Source organism: Neofelis nebulosa, chromosome 13 (genome assembly GCF_028018385.1).
Source record: "Neofelis nebulosa isolate mNeoNeb1 chromosome 13, mNeoNeb1.pri, whole genome shotgun sequence".
NCBI lineage: Eukaryota > Metazoa > Chordata > Mammalia > Carnivora > Felidae > Neofelis > Neofelis nebulosa.
The window spans coordinates 29,287,171-29,310,260 of NC_080794.1; the positions used below are offsets into that span (position 1 = coordinate 29,287,171).

At 38.1% G+C, this 23,090-nt stretch overlaps 1 protein-coding gene across 3 annotated transcripts in view; it reads left to right on the plus strand.

Annotated features, from left to right (window-relative positions):
* Positions 1-22,763, plus strand: part of NRBF2 (nuclear receptor binding factor 2) — a 35,693-nt gene extending 12,930 nt beyond the window's left edge. The window contains exons 1-4 of one of the 3 annotated variants that reach the window (XM_058696455.1): positions 5,751-5,835; positions 10,278-10,338; positions 10,808-10,848; positions 21,239-22,763. In XM_058696455.1, the coding sequence (XP_058552438.1) occupies positions 10,825-10,848; positions 21,239-21,949 (735 nt within the window). In that variant the 5' untranslated portion in view covers positions 5,751-5,835; positions 10,278-10,338; positions 10,808-10,824 and the 3' untranslated portion in view covers positions 21,950-22,763. Of the gene's footprint in view, positions 1-5,750; positions 5,836-10,277; positions 10,339-10,807; positions 10,849-21,238 lie in introns of those variants that run through there. The other 2 variants (XM_058696454.1, XM_058696456.1) reach the window with 2 other exon arrangements.
* Positions 22,764-23,090: the final 327 nt, after the last annotated feature.

The window sequence follows — 23,090 nt, forward strand, 5'->3', positions numbered from 1 at the left end:
GAAAAGATATACAGACTATTTGTAACAACCAAGATATGAAAATAAGTGCCCGTTGATGGATGAATGGATAAAGATGTGGTATTTATATAATGAATATTATTTAGCCACAAAAAAACCCAGAGTCTTTCCACTTATGAAACATAAATGGAGATAGAGGGCATTATGCTATTTGAAAAAGTCAGAGAAAGACAAATTTAAGTGATTTCACTTACAGATGGAACTTAAAAGGCAAAACAAAACAAAAACCCAAACTCATAGATTGGTAGTTGCCACGGTGACTAAGGTTAAAATGGATGAAGGAGGCCAGAAGGTACAAACTTGCAGTTATGAATAAGTCCTGGGATGCAATATATAACATGGTGACTATAGTTAATAATACTGAATTACATATTTGAAAGTTGCTAAGACAGTAGACCTTAAAAGTCTTGAGCAGAAGAAAAATTTTTTTTGTAACAGTGTATGGTGTATGATGTTAAAAGACTTACTGTTGTAATTGTTTTGCAATATATACAAATATCAAATCATGTACACCTGAAACTAAATAAATGTTTTATATGTCAACTATACCTGAATTAAAAAAAATATATATCCTATGGGACACAGCTACTAATGATTAGTTAACTGTGACCTATTAGAATGATAAAAGATAATTAGGACAGAAAAGAAAACACCATTTTTTTATTTTTTTATTTTTAAGTATAGTTGACATAGTGTTATGTATTAGTATTAGGTGTACAACATAGTGTTTTGACAGTTGTATACATTACTCAGTGCTCACCATAATTAGTCACCATCTGTCACCATACAATGTTATTAGAATATTATGGACTTTATACCCTATGCTGCACTTTTCATCTCTGTGACTTATAAGTGGAAGTTTTTATTTCTTAGTCCTCTTTACTTCATCTGTCAACCCACCCTCTTCCCTGTATTAGTCTGTTTCTGTTTTGTTTGTTAGTTTAGAAAACACTGCTTTTTATGAAAGATTTATACATTTTTATAAGAAATCCAGAGGGTTAAAACAGACAAAAAATTGAGCTCATTTATTTACCAGCTAGGGAGATGAAAATGAGTTAATGGAGTTGAAGCTCTTGAAGAGTGTTACATTGCCTTTTCTGTCTAACAGTTTCCTGGTCAGTATTGATACTTTATTTAAGGGAAAAAAAAAAAGCTTAATTTGGTCAGCACTCAAAATAGATGCATTCTTAAACATTAAATTGAATTGTTAGTGAAACCACTCAAAGACCTGGAGTGTCTTTTATCCTTTCTGAATGAATATGCAATATTAAGATAAAGCCTTTTCCATAAATCTTACTGCATCTTGAAATACTTGGCAAAAGAAAAACGTGTTAACAGAATTAAAATATATGAGTGCCCAGGGGCACCTGGGTGGCTCAGTCAGTTGAGCATTAGACTCTTGATATCGGCTTGGGTCATGATCCCACAGTCATGGTGGGATGAGCCCCTTGTTGGGACCCACCCTCACTGTGGATCCCATGTAAGATTTTCTCTCTCTCCCTCTCCCTCCCTCTTCCCCCCCCTTTAAAAAATTAAAGATACATATATGTATATATATATATATATAGAGAGAGAGAGAGAGAGAGAGATCTACCTAGATAGATATATATATATGTATATGAGTGCCCAAACTGCTTTTAGAATCTCTCACCAACATTTTCCATTTCAATTGCTTTTTGTTGCTGTTTTGAGTTACTGAAGAAACATAGTTATGGACTTAACATTTAATGGCTGTGATTCTACCAAGAACAGTATTTAAAGAGATCAGTTTTAAACTAGAGATTTGTTTTAAATGTTTATTTTTGAGGGAGAGAGACACAGAATCTGAAGCAGGCTCCAGGCTCTGAGCTTACCAGCACAGAGCCCAACATGTGGCTCAAACTCACGAACATGAGATCATGACCTGAGCCGAAGTTGGACGCTTAACCGACTGAGCCACCCAGGTGCCCCTGAATTAGAGATCTTTAAATTTTGTTTTAAAAATAAGAGGTATTAAAAATAATCATAAAAATAAGAAATATTACCAAGATAATTTTCCTATAGTATCTTCAGTTAGGGGAAAAAAACAAAACAATTTAGTCTAGTCTCCCCAACATATATTGTGAACTTAATGGCAGGGATTGCCATGGCTTTTATTGTCTTTTAACTAATTTTCACTGTACTCTCATTTTAGAGATGGGAAAACTCAGGCAGAAAGTTAAGAAAGCCAGTTTCATGTGTCTAATAAGTGTTCAAGCTAAGATTTGAATCTAGGCAGTCAAGCTCTGTACAGAGACTCTGCTTGCTGGGTGTGTAACAGGAGCTTAGTAGGAACTGTATTTTATTATTTTTTTTTTGAAGTTTATTTATTTGGAGGGCAGGGAGGGGCAGAGAGAGAGGGAGAGAGAATCCCAGGTAGGCTTCTCTGTGCTGTCAGTGCGGATCCCACAAACCGGGAGATCATGACCTGAGGTGAAATTAAGAGCCTGCCGCTCAACTGACTGAGCCACCCTGGCACCCCTGCATTTTTTTTAAATAGGGAATTTGATTGCTGTGGTGCCAAATAACCTAGAGTAGGTGTGTATTTTTAAATGAGATGTAACTCTTGAATTGGCAGAGTGATCAGAGCTTGAACTTTACATGGGAAGGTTTTAGGGAAGTCAGGACAGGGATGAGATCCTATTCTCACCACTTGAGAACTTTTTGTGTGTTTCTTTGGTATTTAATAATTTATTCTGTTATTATGGAGCTTGAAGTTTATTTAGGGAGTTGTACTTCATAGTACAACGTAGAAAGTGGTTAATATCATCAGAGGCATAGAAGAGGCAACCTCAGAGAGCATCTCTTCCTGCTTTTGCAAAGGGTGTCCCGGAGCCAGCAGCTTCAGCTACATGTGGGTAGAATCTCGACCCCCTGTTCTAGACCTACTGAATCAGAGTCTGCATTTTAACCAGATCCCCAGGTGATTTGTATTCCACTAAAATTTGAGTAGCACCGATATAGTCCATGTCTGTCGTCTTACAGGGTCATCACCTGTAAACAGACCCTGAAGGATGAAATAATTTAGCTGGTTAGTGGGAGAGCCAAGACTTGTGCCCAGAGCCCTGGCTTCGTGGTAAGGCTGGATCTGTACTTTGTCGTCCACAGTTAGGAGATACTTTGGAATTTCAGAGTTTTGTCTCTTAATGTAGGGCTTCTTTCAAACCTCAGAAAGGTTAAGGCACATGCAAATTCACCCCTTCCTTTGTGGGTTCCCCCCCACACACCTAGAACCTTGTTGATTGCCATTTGCTTTAACTATATTATCAGAACACATAGAGAAATCATGTTGATTATAACTTAGTTTTCTTCGTGTATATTCTCTTCCCAAAAGATCTGTGTCATTTCTAGGTACCAAAAGATACTCCTGTGTTCAGGACGTATTTTATGCTCAGTTAAAAGTATTTTAAGCCCCTAGCCATTTCTTTTACCCGTCATTATTTTCAGGAATAAATTGAGACTTAGGGACAAAGCTTGTTTAGTTATTATTTGAAGAGTAAACAGCCTCTGAAACAGTTGAAATGGATGATCTTGCTTTTAAATAGTGTTGTGTCTTCCTGACATAAATAGAAGGGAAAATGTAAACAAGCATGCATTGCTGATTTCTACTTTTGTCTTCACCTCTGTTTTACATTGAGTGTGATTTGCAAACATGCCCAGAATATTTCCACTCTGTTGCAAAAGTGATTCTCTGAAGTATTTTTATGAGACATCTGTGGCACAGTTTTTGAAAAGCATTCAAGATAAATCACTTTACACCTGACAGAACAGATTTGCTTTTTGCTTTGTTAAAAAATTGAGGTAAAGGGGCGCCTGGCTGGCTCAATTGGAAGAGCATGCAGCTCTTGATCTCTGGTCCCGAGTTCAAGCCCCACATTTAAGTTAAGGTTACTAAAAAAAAAAAATAACAATAAATAAAGATTTAAAAATTGAGGTAATACACATAGCATAAAATTTATCCTTTCTCATTTTTAAGTACACAGTTTAGTAGCAAATATATTCATTTGTGCAACAGGTCCCCAGAACCTTTCACCTTGTAAAATTGAAACTCTCCACCTTAACTCACTTTTCCCTCCACCCCCTGGCAACCACCATTTCACTTTCTGTTTTTATGAGTTTCACTACTTTAGATATCCATATAAGTGAGATCATATAGTATTTGTCTTTTTGTAACTGCCTTATTTTAATTTTTTAAAATTTATTTTGTGGGGGGTGGGAGAATGTGAGCAGGGGAGGGGCAGAGAGAGGGAGAGAGAATCTCAAGAAGGCACCACTCTGTCAGCACAAGTTCAATGCGGGGCTTGTACTCCTAAACTGAGATCATGACCTGAGCCAAAATCAAGAGTGATGCTTAACCGACTGAGCCACCCAGGTGCCCCTTTTATATTTTATTGTTAACATAATGTCCTCAGAGTTCATGTTGTAGCATGCATCAGAATTTCCTTCTTTTTCAAGGTTTAATAATAATTCTATTATATATGTATGTATATACATATATAAATATATAGAGACATTTGGGTTGCTTCCACCTTTTTTTGACTGTTGTGATTGATGCTGCTATGAAGATGGGTGTATGATGCTTTTTACTTTTTTTAAAGCAGCGTTTCTAAATCACCTGTGAGTTTGTTAGGAAAACTACCTAGTTAGAAAAATTGACTTTGATCATTTCTGACTTGCTCCTTGTCTGCTAACTGTGAAACCTTAGGTCAGATATGTCTGCTGCACATCCTCATGTAAGAAAGGGAATCACATTCATAAAGTTGTAGTAATTCTTTTTTTCTTTTTTAATTTTTTTAAATGTTTATCTGTTTTTGAGAGAGAGTGCAAGCGAGCATGAGTGGGGGAGGGGCAGAAGGAGAGAGAGGGGGAGAGAGAGAGAGAGAGAGAGAGAGAGAGAGAGAGAGAGAGACAGACAGACAGACAGACAGACACACACATAGAATCCAAAGCAGGCTGCAGGCTCTGAGCTGTAAGCACAGAGCCTGGTGTGGACTCAAACTCATGAACCATGAGATCATGCCCTGAGCCGAAGTTGGATACTTAACCGACTGGCCACCAGGTGTCCCATGTTGTAGTAATTCTTAAAGTGTAGCACACATGTAAAGAGGCCAGTGACTACTTATTAATCCATTTACCTTTACATTTGGGGGCACTTGAGCCATTTGCTTTCACATCTGAGTTTGTTGTTTTGGTCAGTGTTACCTGAAAAAAAAAAAATCACTGTAATATTAAATATTGGTATAATTCTTTAGCTGTACAGTATACAGATTTTTATCTTAAATAGTAACTTTAGTGTTGAAAGGAAAGAATGAGTTAATAGAAGCTTGAATTTTACTATTTTATAATTTCCTTATTGTAGTTTATAAACTATACAAACTAGTGAAAGGATCTACAAGATAGCTTTTGTTTTGAAAGGAGGTTGTTAAAAGTCAAGTAAATAAATATACAATCTGTGATTGTAACTCTTGGTTAATCTCTGAAGAATGGAAGAATGTGACTCATTGAAGGAGCTCAGCACTGGTGTTAAACTTGATAGTTTATTGGTAGAGTTGAGAAAAGATGCCAGTCCTCAGATGCTACCTGTTAGATTTCTCATAGATACATCTGTAATGGTTTGATGGGTGGCAAAAAAAGGCATTATTTATCTTGTCAAAAAATTTTAAGTCGTGTCTTTTTATATAATTTGGAGGAACTTAGGAATGTTTGTCTTCTAGGCTCATCAACAGAGCAGACGAGCAGATCGTTTATTAGCTGCAGGAAAATACGAAGAGGCTATTTCTTGTCACAAAAAGGCTTCAGGTGAGTATTCTTTTAAAGAAATACCAAGTCTAAACTGGAGGGCAGTTTCTTTTCTCCAGTATCTCTCAACAGTTTATTCAGAATGAAAGTCACAATAGTAATGATGTGCTGTTGGCCTGCATATACAAGGTTGACAGTATTGACCTACCAGAATGTCAGTTTGGACTATTTTTCAAGTGAGTATCTTGGATTTCTCAGTTCTTCCTAACCTTGTCTTTCTAAACCATGAAGGTTGTATATGCAATACTGGTTGTATATGCAAAATGACTCCTGGACACAGCTTTCTGAACCTGGAGAACCCTAAAGATAGAAGTGATTGCAAGATATCTGTCAATATACATCTTAGTTACTATGGAAAATGGATTTCAGTTAGTTAGCCATTTTGGGTTATGAAAGTAATAACCAACTTAATTCTAACCGTTTAATTTTCACTGGATTTCTAAGATGCTGATAATACTCTTCTGTGGTCTTCCTTAGTTTCCTTCTGAATATTTCATCTGTACATTCATGCCTATGGTGTCATGCTGATGATAGCTTGCTTTTAGGTATGAAATTTAGAATTAATGACTTCTTATCAAACACCTAATTTTATCCCAATCAGTCCCACAGTCTAGCATATGCTGAACTCAAATAGATTTTTGGGGTCTGTTTTGTACAGACTGGTTTCAGTTGGCTAATTAACCTAAAAGCTTTGAGGAGGGAGTGTTTTACTTATGCTGCATTAAAAATAGGCCACCTTTCTTAGAACAAATCTTATAGTCTTTCTGTTAGAGGAAAACACTTTCTTTTTCTTCTAGGCCACTGCAGTGATTAAAGCCATGTTCTTTCTTGGCAGAATATACCCCTCCAGTGTTGCCTTACTGCTGAAATACCACACAGTGGACCCTGGTTTGAATAAGTCCTTTTATGTTAGTGATTTTTGCCTACATGTCCATGATTTTTAGAAAAAAATTCGAGTCTTATTTAAAAAAATTTTTTTAATGTTTATTTTTGAGACAAAGCACAAGCGAGGAGGGGGAGGGGCAGAGAGAGAGGGGGAGACACAGAACAGAGCCTCACACAGGGCTCGAACCCATGAACTGTGAGATCATGACCTGAGCCAAAGTCAGACGTTTAACTGACTAAGCCACCCATGCACCCCTCAAGTCTTATTTTTAAAGAATGAGTTTTGCCACTGAAGTGTACTCCTTCAGCTGTAGGGCTGAGTGCATACTATGTACCCCATAAGTCTTTGTGAATTTTTATAGGGAGTTTTATGGGGAGCTTTATGCAACATTAAACTTGGCAGCTAGTACTCTTTAAATCTTTCATAAACCATATTTTGTTATGAATGAAATTGTTATAGTCACTATACAGAAAAGTCAGTGTACTGGGTTGCCTGAGTGGCTCAGTCAGATAAGTGGCACTTGATTTCTGTTCAGGTCATGATCTCACAGTTCATAAGTTCAAGCCACACATCAGGCTCTGTGCTGTGGAGCCTGCTTGGGATTCTCTCACTCTGTCTCTTTCTCTGCCCCTCCTCTGCTCACGTGTTGTCTCTCTCAAAATAAATAAACAAGCTTAAAAAAAAAAGAAAAGAAAATATATTACACTATTTAAAAAACAACAACAGTGTTGTGGGTGAATGCCCCAGTGAAGTAATACCTCTGGTTAAATAACCCAGAGTCTTTGTGGTTACATGTATATAAAATATATCACAATGGAATGATCAGTATATGTTGTGCATTGAGTGTTAGGAGGTTCTGAATATATAAAAGGGAGAAACGTTTCTTTCATTCCTAATCTGCGTCCCTGTCTTTGAGGAATTAAAACCGATATTGGGTTTTACACGCCTTTCCCCACTTTCTCAGTATCTACAATCTGTGACATTCTCAGGGGTAGAAAAGATAAAGGCAGCCTTTTGGATCCCATTAGTTTTAATTAGGGAGATAGAACTCAAGTGTGATCAGTTAATCCCACTGAGCTGATTTGATTTGGAGTTTAGACTGTGTTAAAAATAGCCTTGTGTTTTTTAGAGTGGAGTTGTGAATGTAATGCTAATTTGAAAATTGACGTGGTTGGAATAAGCTTAGTATTTTCTAAATTGACTTATATCTGGGGCTTATAGCAGAGATGCTTTGGGAGGTATGGGTGTAAATATATTCTGAAGGGATTTATTTTAGAAATATGATAGGGAAGGGCACCTGGGTGGCTAAGTTGGTTAAGTGTCCAACTTCAGCTCAGGTCATGATCTCACGGTTTGTGGGTTCAAGCCCATGTTGGGCTCTGTTCTGACACCTGGGAGCCTGGAGCCTGCTTCCAATTCTGTGTCTCCTTCCCTCTTTGCCCCTCCCCTGTTTGCTTGCTCTCTCGAAAAGAAATAAACATTAAAAAAAATATGATAGGGAAGGTCATCATCTGAGAATGACTGATAAAAAGGAAAGCCTGAAATAGAGAACTTAAGGGCAAAGGAGGTGCCTCTTATCAAACTATGAAAGATCAGAGGAGATTCTGGGACATAAACATTTACCCTGAGATTACATAGCTAAACTTATAGTCTCTATACTTTGTGATCTTCTGATGGATTTTTTTTTTTTTTTAAGTAAGCTCTACACCTGACATGGCTTGACTCCAGGATTGTCAGAAAAATCTGTTGCTCAGAAACCTTGATTAGCAGCTATAGCTGGATAGAATTCTTGCTCATAGTCTTACACCGTCCACTTGCCTAAGTGGGTTTCTTTTCTTTGACAAACAGCAAAAAGAGCAAAAGCTTAAATGCGAAGTTGATAATAGCCATTTATAGTGCTTAGAACTCCAGCAGTTTAGAAGATGAGCAGACCTCAGAGTTCACAGTGTCTACATATACTTGGTTGAAACCTATCTTGACCTGGACCTTCCCATGAAGCTATGGCCGCATGAAAATGATTCTGAGCAGATCAGTCTTTGTCATTCAGAGGCAATATTTTGCTGTGTGTGTGAGATATTCGGTTGTGACTCTGGAACAAATTCATGACTATGTAATCAGATGAAATTTTTTTCTTTTATTAAGACCCAAATATTATTTATTTATTTATTTTTACTTTTCTTTTTTTTTTTTAAGTAATCTCTATACCCAGTGTGAGGCTTGAACTCACAACCCCAAGATCAAAAGTCACACACTCTACCAAGTGAACCAGCTAGATGCCCCCTTAAGACCCAAATTGTAAATTAAAACATGGGAAATACTTTAAGTGGCAGTGTGACTCTTGATTTTTTTTTGGCTTTGGAAACTCATGTCCTTGGGTATTCTCTACTGTCATGTTATAGTTGCAAGGTTCTACAAAGGCTGTCCAGTTGGTTTAAGCCTGGTTTTATGAAACTGTTCCCTTTGTTTAAAAAGTGAATTTACAGCAAACTGTAGTTCAGATGGGGAGACGATGGTATGTGGAAATAATAGGGAAGTGCATCCACACTGTATTGCTGCAATAGATAAGAGTGTCTCAACAGCCTTAAACATGAAGAAAAAGACAAAGAAATAGTCTGTATGCAGTTATATAGACTTACTATAGGAATAAAAGACACAAAAGTTGAGGAAAAAATTTAAGTATGGCTAGAGCAAAGGCTATATAGCCAACTCTGTTTTACTGTTGGGGAAGGACCATCCAGTTAATCCGTATCTTAAAGATTATGGTATAACCTAGCAGGCAACAGTTCTAAGTCATGAACTCAAAATCATTAAAATATTTAGCTTTAAGATGACAGAAACATTGCCCTGTAAGATCTGCAAAAAGGCAAAAAGGAACTTAGTGTAGGGATGAGAGATACTGAGACATTGATAATAAGAAATAAGAAATGGAGATTGTGTATGATCTATTATGATACTTGTTTATACTCTCTTTTGTTCCAGGCAGTATATAAAAGGTCTTCCAGAGGAATACAACAAAATACAAAATGTAATTAAAAATAAGCAGATGAGGAATCCTTAGAAAGATAAAATGAGGAGTGCCTGGAAATATTGTTCACAAACTGTACCATGAGTTCTTGCTTATTTGATAGAAGGAGAATTTGGCTTTAAGCTTTTTAGCAGAGAGGAAAAATGTATTTTTACAGTGACTGTTATTTAAATTCAAGTAAATTAAGTCACCCAGGAACTGATCCTAAGGTCAAAGAGAAGCTTAAGTTTATTATTTATTAGGACTATTTAAGGTCTTAATAAAAGACAACAACTTACAATAAATATGTCAACAAGTTCTTAATGGCTTTTAACTACCTGATTCATGCATGGTAGGTTAGGTTGATGGGATAGCTCAGAAATAATTCAATAAAAGTAGTTTTGAAGGAGGCCAAAATGATTTAGTCCAAGTATTCATGTGGTTAAAAAGACACCTATAATCAATCTCTTGACATTTTTGTGATCATCATAATAAGGTTTTGATAAGGTTTTTGCTTAGTTTTAATCCTCCCTAATCCTATTTTTTTATTAGGCCATCTTTACTTTCTTAATTGTGAAATCTACAAGGATTTTGAAGAGCAGACTCCTTCAAGGTGGGGTAGAGAATATCTACAGTTGATTACCACTGACTTCTTGGAGAAGTTAAGAATCCTGTCTTCTTGGGAGGCTTGGGTGGCTCAGTCAGTTAAGCATCCGACTCTTGGTTTTGGCTCAGGTTATGTTCCTGCAGCTTCGTGGGTTCAAGCCCCATGTCAGGCTCTGTGCTGGCAGTGTGGATCCTGCTTGGGATTCTCTCACTCTCCCCCTCCCTCTGCTCTTTCCGCAGTTGCACTGTCTCTGTCTCTCTCAAAATAAATAAATACAACTTAAGGGAAAAAAAAATCCTATCTTCTTAAAATCCCCACCTTGTTTGATTTTGGGAAGATAATTATGTAGCAGAATTGCTTGGAATTGCTTCTAAAACCAGTTCTTTTTTGTCATAGGAGTGTTGAAATTCTTCCTTTGACCTGTTGATTACAAAATTATGACACTCATTAATGTGCCTTTTTTTTTTTTAACCAGCATATCTTTCTGAAGCCATGAAGCTCACACAGTCTGAGCAGGTGAGACAATTTCTTAATATTTGCATAAGGGTTAGAAGGATTTTCTTGTGGATACTTGAATTGTGTGTAAAATAAAGTATGCCCTTCTCAAAACACTGTAGTCAAAAATACATAAAATGGAAAAGATAGGAGTACTTCAGAAATTAAAACTCAGTGAACTACTGTCGACATCCCAGAGATGGCATGCAGAAACTTCTGTTCTGTTTTCTATTAGTTACTTCTAGATCTCAGATCGAGTGTTTTCCTTAGAGACTTCTAGGGTCTTTCCTGATCATTAACTCATTTCAGTATTAGCTTAGCTCACAGAAAGTAAGCAGGCCTGGCCAAGGGTCGACCAATTGGACTTCCCTTTGCTTGCCAAAAATAATTTAAATCTGAATTTGTCTTTTCCTGAATTCCTAAACAGTTCTGGTACCTTTATATTTGTTTCACCAATGGCTTTAAATGTTTTCCGTGTTAGGGGAGGGTGTACCTAGGTTTTGAAAATGCCTACATCCAAAGATGATTTTCTGATTATGCAAGTGGCAGGGTACTTAGGAGATACTCGGTAAATGTTTGTCTAGTTGAATTAAGGAGATCTTTTCTGTGAGGGGATGTCAGTGGCAGGGAGAAAATGCCACTTCCTCAAACTGAACCAAGAAAATCTGAAAGTTGTGTTTTATTTCCTGCACTTCCTTTTGACAGTGTAGAACTGCTCATGTTGGCCACATAATACATACATGCACTGAGCCTTCTGAGCCCCTTAATAAAAAGGGATTTTAGCTAGTTGTAGTATACATCCCTAAAGCAGAAAGTTTTCTAATTTCAAGCTGAATACAGATGGCATTTAAGTTTTTAAAAATCATATCAGATAGAATTCTATTAAATTGCATTGTCATTTTTTTTTTTAGGCCAGTGTTTTTCTCATTTAGAAAATTTTTAAAGTACCCAGTGTGGGGGTGCCTGGGTGGCTTAGTCGGTTAAGCGTATGACTTTGGCTCAATTCATGATCTCGCAGTTCTGTGAGTTCGAGCCCCACATTGGGCTTTCTGCTGTTAGCATAGAGACTGCTTTGAATCCTGTCCCCTCCCCAATCCCCGGCTCCTCCTCTGCTCTATCTCTCTCTCTGTCCCTACTTTCAAAAATAAATGAAAACATTTTAAAAAATTTAAAAAGTACATAGTATGGTTCACATATTGCCAGGCAATATTTTAAACCAAATATTAAAAAGTTTGTTTCACATACTCTATAGTGAATGTTACTTTTACAAGTAGAAAATTGTTAACAGAAAGTTTCCACAAATACTCACTGACAAAAAACACATTCAGCTTAGAAAATGTTGAATAGTCAACTGTTGAATAACTTGGGTCTTAGGGATGCAAGCCTCCTGTACAGTTGAAAATCTGCCTGTAATTTTTATACCCCTTCTCCCAAACTTAACTACAATAGCCTACTGTTGAGCAGAAGCCTTAATGATAACATAAACAGTTGATTACATATATTTTGTATGTTAGGTGATTATATACTGTATTCTTGCATGAATGTAAGTTAGAAAAAAGAAAATACTAAAATCACAAGGAAAACATTTAAAGTACTATCCTGTATTTGTCGATAAAATAAGTTTATGTTGTCTGTTTATGAGATGAATTGTCTGTTACCACCTATATCAGTACTGTCTTACAGAATACAAAACTGTAGAAATTAATACGTATTACTAACACTAGACATCAAAAATGAAAGTGAAAAACTCGTTTATGTGCAGGTATAACAGTTCATGCACTGATGAAGTCGTAGCAGTGTGATTGCTTTATGGCAGCCTGGTGTAATCCATACTCTTGTTTCACAGTAGCCTAACCTCCACACCACTGTATGAGTCCTTATAAAGGGTTTATGGTCTACAGTATTACAGTCATCCATAATACAGTATTGGAAACATTATTAACATTTTTAAAAACTCACTTATGTGTGATGATAGGCCAATATGCAGTTTTTCCCAATTATGAGAGAGAGGCATACCTTATGGTAGTGTAATTCTTTGAAAGCAAACTTGTAAAATGGTAAGAAAACTTAATCACGACGCCCATGTGAAGGTAGACTGTTCGTTTGCACACAAGCCTTGCACACGACATCCTACACGGTGTGAGTACTTAGGCGGTGATGGTGGTGGCCCAAAAACATCTCCCACGTTCTTGCAGCACAGTTACTATTCCACACGCACACATAGATAAGTTTACTAGCTGTATGGCATGATGATGGTTGACTGTTCATTAAGTGGAAGGAGATCACCAAGGTTGTCACGTTATAATAAAGTCTTTTTTTTTTTTTTTTTTTTTTGCTCACAAATCAGGTTGATGGGGCTCAGGCTCAGCTGGGCTGGGCAGTTCTCAGGGGTCGAGGGCTGTCATGCGGTCAATGGTGGTAGCTGGTGGTGTCATCTCAGAGGTGTCTTCTCTGTCTGGTGCTGGGCTGGGAGGGCTCTGATGCTGGGTCTGAAACTGCTAGGGCTCCTCAGGCAGCGAGGCATCTCTCCTCATCCTCATCCTCTCTCGTCTCTCTCTAATCTGCCCACATGGTGGTTGAGGAGAAGCCAACAGATAGTGGAAGTTCCACAGCATTGTCCCTCCATCTGCCTTGTTCCTTGAATTGACCACAGAGGCCCGCCCAGTTCGAGGGGAGGGGAATTAGACTCCATCTCTTGATAGGACTGTTCAAAAAGTTACAGACATGTTTTATTTTTTTATTTTTTATTTTATTTTATTTTATTTTTTTCAGACGTGTTTTAAAACCACCTCACTGGGGCTAGACTGCCCTGGTTGGTCCACACCTCTGCTTTGCCTTTTGGCTGTGTGACCTTGGGCAAGTTCCTGAGCCTCTCTGTTCCTCAACTGCCATTCATTCTGTCATTTTTAAGTTCAGTTGATAATACAATGTTACATTAATTTCAGGTGCACAACATTGTGATTTGACGATTCTGTACATTATGCAGTGCTGACCATAAGAATAGTTCCAATCTCTCACCATACAGTGTTCTTACAATATTATTAGCCGTATTCCTTCTACTGTCCTTTTCATCTCCATGGCTTACTTGTTTTATACCTGGACATTTGTACCTCTTAATCCCTTTCACCTGTTTCATCCATCAATCCACACCCCTCCCCCCACTCCCATGGCAGCCACCAATTCTCAGTATTTATGAGTCTGTTTCTGTTCATTTGTTTCTTAGATTTCACATACAAGTAAAATCATAAGATATTTGTCTTTCTCTGACTTACTTTACTTAGTGTAAGATCCTCTAGGTCCATTCATGTTGTCGCAGGTGGTAAGGTCTCATTCTTATGCCTGGATAATACGCTACTATTTATATATACTTCATCTTTTTTTTTTTTTTTTTTTAATGTTTATTTTTGAGAGAGAGAGACAGAGGCAGCGTGAGTGGTGGGGGAGGCTCAGAGAGAGGGAGACACAGAATCTGAAGTAGGTTCTGAACTGTCAGCATAGAGCCTGACGTCACGGCTCAAAGCCAAGAACTTTGAGATCATGACCTGATGCTGAACCTACTGACCCACCCAGGCACCCCTTGTACCACATCTTTTTTAATCCATTCGTCTACCCACAGATACAGATTGTTTCTGTATCTTGGCTATTGTAAATAATGTTGCAGTGAACACAGAGGTGTGGATATCTTTTCGAATTAGTGTATTTAGTTTCTTTGGGTAAATACCTAGTAGTGGAATAACTGGATTGTAGGGTTGTTATATTTTTAAATTTTTGAGAACCCACCATACTGGCTTCCGTAGTGGTAACGCCAACTTAACATTCCCACCAACGGTGCATAAGGGTTCCTTTTTCACCACGTCCTGCGAGTATTTGTTATTTCTTGACTTTTCATAGCAGCCATTCTGACAGGTGTGAGATAATATTTCATTGTGTTTTTTTATTTGCATTTCTCTAATGGTTAGTGATGTTGAACATCTTTTCATGTATCTGTTGGCCATCTGTATGTGTTTGGAAAAATGTGTACTCAGATCCTGTGCCCATTGTTAAAAACCGATTGTTTTTCTCATAATGACTTTTATGAGTGCTTTATATAATTTGGATGATAACCCCTTAGTGGATACTTCATTTGTGAATACATTGTCCCTTATGAAAAGTAGGTTCCCTTTTCATTTCGTTGATGGTTTCCTTCACTGCAAAAGCTTTATATTTTGATACAGTCCCATTTATTTTTACTTTTGTTCTTGAAGAGACAGATTAAAAAAAAAAATCACTAAGACCAGTGTGAAAGAGCTTACTGCTTATGTTTTCTTCCAGGAGTTTTATAGTTTCAGGTCTCACAGTTAGGTCTTCAATTCATTGAGTTTATTTTTGTATATGATGTAAGAAAGTGGTCCAATTTAATTCTTTTGCATGTAGTGCAAACACCAGTTTTACCAACACCATTTATTGAAGAGACTGTCTTTCCCCATTGTATATTCTTCTCTCCTTTGTCATGGATTGACTCTATGTGCATTTATTTTTGTGACTTCTACTCTGTTCCATTGATGTATATGTCTGTTTTTGTGCCATGCCATACTGTTTTGATTACATAGCTTTTGTAATATACTTGTGTGTGTGTGTGTGTGTGTGTGTGTGTGTGTGTATACACACACACACACATACATAATATACTTTTATTTTGCAATAAAATCTGGGAGCATAGTACCTCCAGGTTTGTTCTTTCTCAAGATTGCTTTGGTTATTTGGGACTTTTGTGTTTCCATATACATTTTGGGATTATTTGTTCTAGTTCAGTGGAAAGTGTCATTGGTATTTTAGTAGGGATTGCACTGAATCTGTAGATTGCTTTGGGTGACATGGACATTTCAGTAGTATGTCTTTCCATTTATTTGTGTAATCTTTATTTTTTTCATCTGTGTTTTAGTTTTCAGACCATAGGCCACTTTGGTTATAAATTTATTTTTAGGTATTTTATTCTACTTGAGGTAATTGTAGATACGATTGTTGTCTTAATTTCACTTAATGCTATTTTGATATTAGTGTATAGAAATGTGATGGATTACTGTATATTTTGTATCCTGAAACTTTACTGAAATCATTTATTCTGGTGGTTTTTTGGTGGCTTCTTATGGGTTGTCTGTATATAGTATTCTGTCATCGGCAGATAGTGAGTTTTATTTCTTCCTTAACCAATTTGAATACCTTTTTTTTTTAAAATCTGATTATTGGGTATGACTTTGGTATTATATTGAATAAATGGCAAGAGTTGATAGTCCTTATCTTGTTCCTGATCTTAGAGGGAAAACTTTCAGCTTCTAATCATTGAGTATGATGCGTTTTAAACATTTATTTATTTTTGAGAGACAGAGCACAAGCAGGGGAGGGGCAGAGAGAGAGGGAGACACAGAATCCAAAGTGGGCTCCAGTCTCCCGAGCTGTCAGCACAGAGCCCAATGCGGGGTTTGAACTCACAAAACCGTGAGATCATGACCTGAGCCTGATCATCACCTGAGTGATTTATCCTGGAGACAGTCCTGTGTGCACTTGAGAAGAATGTGTATTCTGTATTTGGATGGATTGTTCTATATATATCTGTTAAGTCCATCTGGTCTAATGTGTCTTTTAAGGACAGTGTTTCCTTACTACTATTATGTGTGGATGATCTATCTGTTGTGTAAGTGGGGCCTTAAAATTTCCCTGTTTATTATTGTCAGTTTCTTCCTTTGCATTTGTTACTATTTGCTTTATATATTCAGGTGCTCCTTTGTTGGCTGCATAAATATTTCCAAATATTTTCTTCTTGTTGGAGTAATCCCTTTAACATTGTGTAGTGTCCTTCTTTGTCTCTTATTACATCTTTTGTTTTAAAGCGTATGTTCCCTGATATAGGTGTTGCTACCCCAGCTTTTATTTTGTTCTGTTTGGATAGAATATCTTTTTCCATTACTCCACTTTTATTTATTTTTTAATTTTATTTTTTATTTTTTAAAATTTACATCCAAATTAGCATACAGTGCAACAATGATTTCAGGAGGAGATTCCTTAGTGCCCCTTACCCATTTAGCCCATCCCCCCTCCCACAACCCCTCCAGTAAACCCTCAGTTTGTTCTCCATATTTATGAGTCTCTTCTGTTTTATCCCCCTCCCTGTGTTTATATTATTTTTGTTTCCCTTCCCTTATGTTCATCTGTTTTGTCTCTTAAAAGTCCTCATATGAGTGAAGTCATATGATTTTTGTCTTTCTCTGACTGACTAATTTCACTTAGCATAACACCCTCCAGTTCCATCCACGTAGTTGCAAATGGCAAGATTTCATTCTTTTTGATTGCCGAATAATACTCCATTGTACATATATACACCACATCTTCTTTATCCATTCATCCGTCAATGGACATTTGGGCTCTTTCCATACTTGGGCTATTGTTGATAGTGCTGCTATAAACATGGGGGTGCGTGTGTCCCTTCGAACCAGCACACCTGTATCCCATGGATAAATGCCTAGTAGTGCAATTGCTGTGTCCTAGGGTAGTTCTATTTTTAGTTTTTTGAGGAACCTCTATACTGTTTTCCAGAGTGGCTGCACCTGCTTGCATTCCCAACCATTACTCCACTTTTAGTCTGTATGTGTCTTTAGATTGGAAGTGAGTCTCTTGTAGGGAATATTTACATAGGCCTTTTTTTTTTTTTAATCTATTCAGCCACCCTACCTGTTTTGATTGGAGCATTTTGATTGGAGTCTTTACATTTAAAGTAATTATCGATAGGTATGTATTTATTGCCATTTTAAAAATTGTTTTCTTGTTTTTGTAGTTCCTGTTCCTTTTTTTTCTATTACTCTCTTCCCTTGTATTTGATTATTTTCTTTAGTGTTATGTTTGGGCTCCTGTGTGTGTGGTAAGGGTTTGGTTTGTGGTCGCCATGAGATTTATATATAATAACATGCATATATTGCAGTCTGTTTTAAGTTGGTCATTTAAGTAGGCATGCATTCTACAGGCACTACATCTTTAGTCACCTTATCACCTTCGTGTGCGCACACCCACACGTTTTATGTTTTTGACATCTGTTTTATGCCTTTTTATTTAATGAGACCCTTAACTAATTATTGGAGATTTTGTTGATTTTAGTACTTATGTCTTTTGACCCTCATACCAGCTTTGTCCTGGTCGATCTACTTCCTTTTCTGTATGTTTTGCCTTACTAATGAGAGATTTTTGTTTCAGGTATTTTCTTGTTTCTACTTTTGGCCTTTTATTTTCTGCTTAAAGAATTCTTCTTGTAGAGCTGGTTTAGCGGTGATGAACTCCTTTAGCTTTAGTTTGTCTGGGAAACTCTTTGATCTCTCCTTCAATTCTGAGTGGTAAGCTTGCTAGGTATGTTTGGTTGTAAGTTTTTTCCTTTCAGCACTTTGAATATTTTGTGCCATTCTTGGCCTACAGACTTTTTGCTTAGAAACCAGCCAATAGTTGGCAGAGGATTCACCTCCTGTAACACTATCACCAGAGGCCTAGCCTTCCCCCCTTCTGTAACTGGCATCTTTCTGTGATGTAGCTGGAATTGCATTAAGCCTGTGTATCGATTTGGGGAGAGTTGGCATCTTTAGTATCCTGGGTCTTTCTAATCAAGGAATGCAGTGGACTGCGTGTGCTCCCAGCAGTGGTGCCTGGTCACAGCTGCACAGGGGTCGCAGGCATCCTGCTCAGGCGCCACAGTTCCTACCCTGCTTGCTGTGGGAGGGTTGGGAGAGAGCCACCCCTTTCCCTCTTCTCCCTGCCAGGAGCTCCTACCGCTGGCGCTGGGTCACCAGGAGCCCTGAATCCAGGAGCTTGGAGGCTTGCTTCACACAGACACAGGCACCAGCCAGAAGCATTAATCTTAAAAGGCCAGAGCCCTTCACGCTTTTAAGAAAGACAGTGTCAGTGACCGGGGGCTTTAATTGGTCTGAAACAGAGCACCTGAAAAATAGAACACGTTCTCCATTTCCTTCCAAATTCTGTAATTGGCATAGTTGGTATTTGTTACGACTCTGGTATTGTTTAGTGTGCAGCACGGTCATGATGTTAGAAGACCTAAGACCTTCGGAAAAAATGAATCATTCCACGTTTGTGATATCTTCATTGTGGTGGTCAGAAACACACAGTTTTATACAGGATTCTTGCAGTTCCCTAAAGTGTGTACCATGTGATTTGTGGTCAACTCCTGCAGTGTTTTTCTGTCTCTGTCTTCAGTGACACTTCTCCAGGCTGTGCTGCTGCTCAGGAAAGTGGAGAATTAAATGTGAGATTGTGAAAACCTGTCAGTGATTGCTTCCTTCTAGCCGTTGCACTTGGCTTAGTTGCCAAAGAACAGCAGATATGTTCAGTTCTTTACCAGTGTGTGGTACTTGTATTTTTTCTTGCTTCCCTCCCTCCCTTCCCTTTCTCTTTTCTCTTTTCTCTTTTTCTTTTTCCTCCTCCTCCTCTTCTTCTTCTTCTTCTTCTTCTTCTTCTTCTTCTTCTTCTTCTTCTTCTTCTTCTTCTTCCTCTCCTCCTCCTCCTCCTCCTCCTCCTCCTCCTCCTCCTCTTCTTCTTCTTCTTCTTCTCCTCCTTCTTTCGAGACAGAGTGCGAGCAGGGGGAGGGGCAGAGAGAGAGGGAATCTCACAGAATCTGAGCTGTCAGCACAAAGCCCGATGCAGGGCTTGAACTTGGGAAAGGTGAGATCATGACCTGAGCCAAAGTCGGACACTTAACCAACTGAACCACCCAGGCTCTCCACTTGTTACATTTTCTTCTACCATTTGTACACTTTACAGAGGCCTTTTTTTGGAACGTGTGTATGTTGGAAAAGTGTTTTTGTTTCTGAAATTGCTGTTTCCCATGTTGTACTTTTCCCTTGCCACCCAGTTCGTATGGGGGCTTCATGTTTTTGGCCAGACAGATAGCATATTTTATACTGCTGTTGACAGAATATGATCCTTTTGATGGTGAAAATAAAATTACTGATTTATATAATAACAAAACCCAATATGTTATATTATACTTGACGTTATATAAGTTTCGTCGAAACCAGAGTGCACAGATCTCTACAGAAATGACATTCATGGGGTGCCTGGGTGACCCTGTCTGTTAAACAACCAACTCTGGATTTCGACTCAGGTCATGATCTCTGTGTGTGAGTTCTAGCCCCACAGTGGACTTTGCACTGACAATGTGGGGCCTGCTTGGGACTCTCTCCCTCCCTGTCTCTTCTGCCCCTCCCCCACTTGCAATCTCTCTTTCAGAATAAATTTAGAAAGAAAGAAATGATATTCAGAGAACAGCCCTAAAAATTAGATGTTGTTACAAAGATGAGGAAGGAGAATACCAAAAATTCATTTTCCCAGAATAGAATCTTGCTGTTTCCAAATATATATATAAACATATATATAAAAACATATATATAAAACATATAAAAACATATATATATATATATATATATATATATATATATATATATAAACAGCTGTTAATCTTTTGGGGATCCCCGTATACATAACTAGTTGTTTTTCTCTTGCTGCTTTTAAGATTTTCTTTGTCTTTAATTTTTGACAATTATAATGTGTCTTGGTATGGATTTCTTTGGGTTAATTTTGTTTGGGGCTCTATTTGATTCCTGGACCTGATGTGTGTTTTCTTCCCCATGTTAGGGAAGTTTTCAGCTGTTATTTCTTCATGTGAATTTTCTTAGTCTTGATATTTTCCTTAAATAACTATCCTCATCCCCCAATTTTTTTCTTTTGGTGTTTACTTTGGGTGATTTCTGCTACCCTGTCCTGAAGATTGCTGATCTGTTCTTCTGTATCATCTACTCTGTTCTGTATAATGTATTTGTCATTTCTTTTATTGTATTCTTCTGTTCTGATTGATAATTTCTTATATTATGGAGATATTTTTTGTCTCTCTGTTGAAGTTTTATGTTGATTCTTCTCCCAAGTTTGGTGAGCATCTTTATTTACTTTGAACTGTTTATGGGGTAGATTGCTTATCTTTGTTTCATTGAGTTGTTTTTCTAAGGATTTGTCTTTTGTTCTTTCATTTAGAATGTGTGCCTCGGTCTTCTTATTTTGGCTGATTCTCTTTATGTATTAGGGAGTTCAGCTACATCTTGGTCTTGGAGGAGTGGCCTCACATGGGAGATGTTGGGCTCAGAAGCGCAGACCTCCCTAGTCGCCTGTGTGGCCCACACGCACCCTCTTTTTGTGGTGGGGCCATGACTGTTGTCTTTAAAGACCCAGTTGTCTTTAACAAAATCAGGGGTTCTACTGAATTGCAAACATAGTATGTAAATTTTAAGTGTTATAAAGTTATTTAGAAAGGAGGATCTTGGGATTATATTCATTGGAGATTACTAAAGAGACTTAAATGTTAAATGACACCTTTCCTTCTGTGTGATAGGCTCATCTGTCACTGGAATTGCAAAGGGACAGCCACATGAAACAGCTCCTCCTCATCCAGGAGAGGTGGAAAAGGGCCAAGCGGGAAGAGAGACTGAAAGCCCAGCAGAGCACAGACAAGGATGCGGCCACCCAGCTCCAGGCCCCGCACAAACCCCCTTCTGAGGATGCAGAGGGCCAGAGCCCCCTTCTCTCTGAGAAATACAGCCCTTCCACGGAGAAACATCTGCCTGAAATCCAGGGGGTCTTTGACAGGGATCCAGACACACTGCTGTTTTTACTTCAGCAGAAGAGGGAGCCGGCAGAGCCGTGCATTGGAAGCAAAGCCCCCAAGGACGACAAGACAATCATAGAGGAGCAGGCTACCAAGATCGCAGATTTGGAGAGGCACGTCGAATTCCTCGTGGCTGAGAACGAAAGGTTAAGGAAAGAAAACAAACAACTAAAGGCTGAAAAGGCCAGACTTCTAAAAGGCCCAGTAGAAAAGGAGCTGGATGTGGATGCCGATTTTGTAGAAAAGTCAGAGTTGTGGAGCTTGCCACCACATTCGGAAACTGCCACAGCCTCTCCAACCTGGCAGAAGTTTTCAGCGAATACCGGCAAAGCCAAGGATATCCCCATACCCAACCTTCCTCCCTTGGATTTTCCGTCTCCAGAACTTCCCCTTATGGAGCTCTCTGAGGATATTCTGAAAGGATTTATGAATAATTAAAATGAAAGGCCATAAAGGAGCTGAGAAGAAAGGACAAAATAATAGAATAGTAGTTGATCCAGAAAAAAAAAAGGGAAAACCACACGCAAGGGTGATTCCAGAGATGCTTCGTCGTCTGGCGCACTGTGGGAAGAAGCGTCGCCGGGACTTGGGAAACAGTCACTGTGAAGTATGTCATGTCCGATTGACTGACTCCAGCTGATTCCAGACTTGGCAGACACTAGACTCTCGGAGGTTCACTTTCTCCTGATACAAACCAAATGGCTACCTGGAATAACTTTTTCAAGCAACAGTTATTTTTCTTATCTTCAGGGTTAAAATGTATAAAAGTATGTTATGTATAATTAATCTATAATGCCATAAATGATAATGCAAAAACCTAAATAATATGGTGGCCCGAGGGGCCGCCTTGTGTTTGAAACATGCTTTCTATCATGCATTGACTGTATGCATTTTGTTATGCACATTTCGTTTGTTGAATAAGGCGTGTGAGACACACCTTTCTAGATGAAACTGTGCCACACTTTGCACTACTCACGACATAATGAGAACCTCAAGACTATCAGGAGAAATATTTAAATTTCCATTTTATGAAGAAAGGAACCAAATTGTTATGCTTTTTAAAAAAAAAAAAATTACCGGTTTACATAATTAATCAGGGTGCATTTTAAGTTCTAACTTTTTTGTTTATCGTTTAAATGTATCATTTGAAAATACTAAGGAAATATCCTTTACTGATGCATGAGTGGAAGTAATGGTAGTTGACAGTGTTTGATTGTAAGAGATCAATAAAGTAATTGTGTTTTATACCTTTGTTGAATGTGTTGGTAGTTAAAAATTTTTTTTTTAATGTTTATTCATTTTCGAGAGACAGAGACAGAGCATGAGCGGGGAAGGGGCAGAGAGAGGGAGACTCGGAATCTGAAGCAGGCTCCAGGCTCTGAGCGGTCAGCACAGAGCCCAACGTGGGGCTCGAACCCACGAACTGCGAGATCATGACCTGAGCCGAAGCCAGACGCTCAACCGACTGAACCGCCCAGTCGCCCCAAATGTGTTGGTAGTTTAAAGGCACGTTTTGTATGGTTTCTCTGTTGTAAATCCTGAAGATGAATTTGAAGAGATTCAGCCAATGACAAACGAC